This window comes from Dromaius novaehollandiae, chromosome 36, assembly GCF_036370855.1.
Source record: "Dromaius novaehollandiae isolate bDroNov1 chromosome 36, bDroNov1.hap1, whole genome shotgun sequence".
Classification (NCBI taxonomy): Eukaryota; Metazoa; Chordata; class Aves; order Casuariiformes; family Dromaiidae; genus Dromaius; species Dromaius novaehollandiae.
Window position 1 is genome coordinate 633,681 of NC_088135.1, and position 3,001 is coordinate 636,681.

At 69.3% G+C, this 3,001-nt stretch overlaps 1 protein-coding gene across 1 annotated transcript in view; it reads left to right on the forward strand.

Moving 5' to 3' along the window:
* The first annotated feature begins 2,448 nt into the window (after positions 1 to 2,448).
* The window catches only part of LOC135325347 (meiotic recombination protein REC8 homolog), a 9,941-nt gene continuing 9,388 nt past the window's right edge, over positions 2,449 to 3,001 (forward strand). The window contains exon 1 of the mRNA XM_064503315.1: positions 2,449 to 2,487. Within this exon, the coding sequence (XP_064359385.1) occupies positions 2,449 to 2,487 (39 nt within the window). The remainder of the gene's footprint in view (positions 2,488 to 3,001) is intronic.

Here is a 3,001-nt window from a genome sequence, read left to right on the forward strand (position 1 = left end):
TAAGGCTCAATTTTGGGGCGGAATTGGAGGGTTTTGGGGAAAATTGGAGGGGTTTTGGGACTGGTGGGGGGGGAGGCTTGGAGGTTTTCGGGGGGATTTTGGGGCGAAACAAGGGGATTTGGGGGCAAATCGGGGTGTTTTGGGGCTGGATGGGGTGGATTTTGGGGTCGAACCGGGTGGGATTTTGGGGTAAAACGGGGGGATTTTGGGTCCCGCAGGCTGGCGGCCACCTGCAGCTCCCGGCTCCTGCGCCGCGACTACCTGGCCGTCGACGTGCCCCGCACCTGGTACGGGGGCTATAGGGGCTATAGGGGGCTGGGGGGGCCTATAGGGCCTGGTTGGGGGCTATAGGGGCCCTGGGGGGTTATAGGGCCCGGATGGGGGCTATAGGGGCTATAGGGGGCTGGGGGGGGCCTATAGGGCCCGGAGGGGGGCTATAGGGGGTCTATAGGGGCCCTGGGGGGGGGTTATAGGGCCCGGAGGGGGGTTATAGGGGGGCTATAGGGGCCCTGGGGGGGGTTATAGGGCCCGGAGGGGGGTTATAGGGGGGCTATAGGGGCCCTGGGGGGGGTATAGGGCCCGGATGGGGGCTATAGGGGGTCTATAGGGGCCCTGGGGGGGTTATAGGGCCCTGGGGGGGCTATAGGGGGTCTATAGGGGCCCTGGGGGGGTTATAGGGCCCGGATGGGGGCTATAGGGGGTCTATAGGGGCCTGGGGGGGGTTATAGGGCCCGGATGGGGGCTATAGGGGCCCTGGGGGGGTTATAGGGCCCGGATGGGGGCTATAGGGGCCCTGGGGGGGTTATAGGGCCCGGATGGGGGCTATAGGGGGTCTATAGGGGCCCTGGGGGGGGTTATAGGGCCTGGATGGGGGCTATAGGGGGTCTATAGGGGCCCTGGGGGGGGTTATAGGGCCCGGAGGGGGGCTATAGGGGGGCTATAGGGGCCCTGGGGGGGTTATAGGGCCTGGATGGGGGCTATAGGGGGTCTATAGGGGCCCTGGGGGGGGTTATAGGGCCTGGATGGGGGCTATAGGGGGTCTATAGGGGCCCTGGGGGGGGTTATAGGGCCCTGGGGGGCTATAGGGGCCCTGGGGGGGGTTATAGGGCCCGGAGGGGGGCTATAGGGGGTCTATAGGGGCCCTGGGGGGGGTTATAGGGCCCGGATGGGGGCTATGGGGGGTCTATAGGGGCCCTGGGGGGGTTATAGGGCCCGGAGGGGGGCTATAGGGGGTCTATAGGGGCCCTGGGGGGTGTTATAGGGCCCGGATGGGGGGCTATAGGGGGGCTATAGGGGCCCTGGGGGGGGTTATAGGGCCCGGAGGGGGGCTATAGGGGGTCTATAGGGGCCCTGGGGGGGGCCTATAGGGCCCGGAGGGGGGCTATAGGGGGTCTATAGGGGCCCTGGGGGGGGTTATAGGGCCTGGATGGGGGCTATAGGGGCCCTGGGGGGGGTTATAGGGCCCGGAGGGGGGCTATAGGGGGTCTATAGGGGCCCTGGGGGGGGGCTATGGGGCCTGGAAGGGGGCTATGGGGCCTGGAAGGGGGCTATAGGGGGTCTATAGGGGCCCTGGGGGGGTTATAGGGCCCGGAGGGGGGCTATAGGGGGGCTATAGGGGCCCGGGGGGGGGCTGTGGGGCCAGGAAGGGGGCTATAGGGGGTCTATAGGGGCCCTGGGGGGGTTATAGGGCCTGGATGGGGGCTATAGGGGGTCTATAGGGGCCCTGGGGGGGTTATAGGGCCCGGAGGGGGGCTATAGGGGGTCTATAGGGGCCCTGGGGGGGGGTTATAGGGCCCGGAGGGGGGCTATAGGGGGTCTATAGGGGCCCTGGGGGGGTTATAGGGCCCGGATGGGGGCTATAGGGGGTCTATAGGGGCCCTGGGGGGTTATAGGGCCTGGATGGGGGCTATAGGGGGTCTATAGGGGCCCTGGGGGGGGTTATAGGGCCCGGAGGGGGGCTATAGGGGGTCTATAGGGGCCCTGGGGGGGTTATAGGGCCAGGAAGGGGGCTATAGGGGGTCTATAGGGGCCCTGGGGGGGGGTTATAGGGCCTGGATGGGGGCTATAGGGGGTCTATAGGGGCCCTGGGGGGGGTTATAGGGCCCGGAGGGGGGCTATAGGGGGTCTATAGGGGCCCTGGGGGGGTTATAGGGCCCGGATGGGGGCTATAGGGGGTCTATAGGGGCCCTGGGGGGGGTTATAGGGCCTGGATGGGGGCTATAGGGGGTCTATAGGGGCCCTGGGGGGGGTTATAGGGCCTGGATGGGGGCTATAGGGGGTCTATAGGGGCCCTGGGGGGGGTTATAGGGCCCGGATGGGGGCTATAGGGGCCTTGGGGGGGGTTATAGGGCCTGGAGGGGGGCTATAGGGGCCCGGGGGGGGGCTGTGGGGCCAGGATGGGGGCCCTGGGGGGGGTTATAGGGGCCCTGGGGGGGGCTGTAGGGGCCCATGGGGGGCTATAGGGACCTGTGGGGCGGCTATGGGGGGGTCTGGGGGGCTATGGGGGGTCTGGGGGGCTATAGGGGCAATGGGGAGCTATGGGGAGGGGCTATAGGGGCTATGGGGGGGCTGGAGGGGCCCCTGGGGGGGCTATAGGGGCCCACGGGGGGCTATAGGGACCTGTGGGGCAGCTATAGGGGCTGTGTGGGGCAGGGGGGGATCTATGGGGCAGCCGTGGGTCCCGTCCCCCCCCCACCCCACCCCAGCGAGGCCCCACACGGCTCCCAGAGACCAAGGGGGGGGGGATCCGTGGGGCAGGGGGGGGAATCCGTGGGGCCGGGGGGGGGATCTATGGGGCCGGGGCGGTGCTGTGGGGCGGGGGGGGGATCTGTGGGGCTGGGGCGGTGCCGTGGGGCGGGGGGGGAATCCGTGGGGCCGGGGGGGGGATCTATGGGGCCGGGGCGGTGCCGTGGGGCAGGGGGGGGATCCGTGGGGCAGGGGGGGGGAATCCGTGGGGCGGGGGGGAATCCGTGGGGCAGGGGGGGAATCCGTGGGGCCGGGG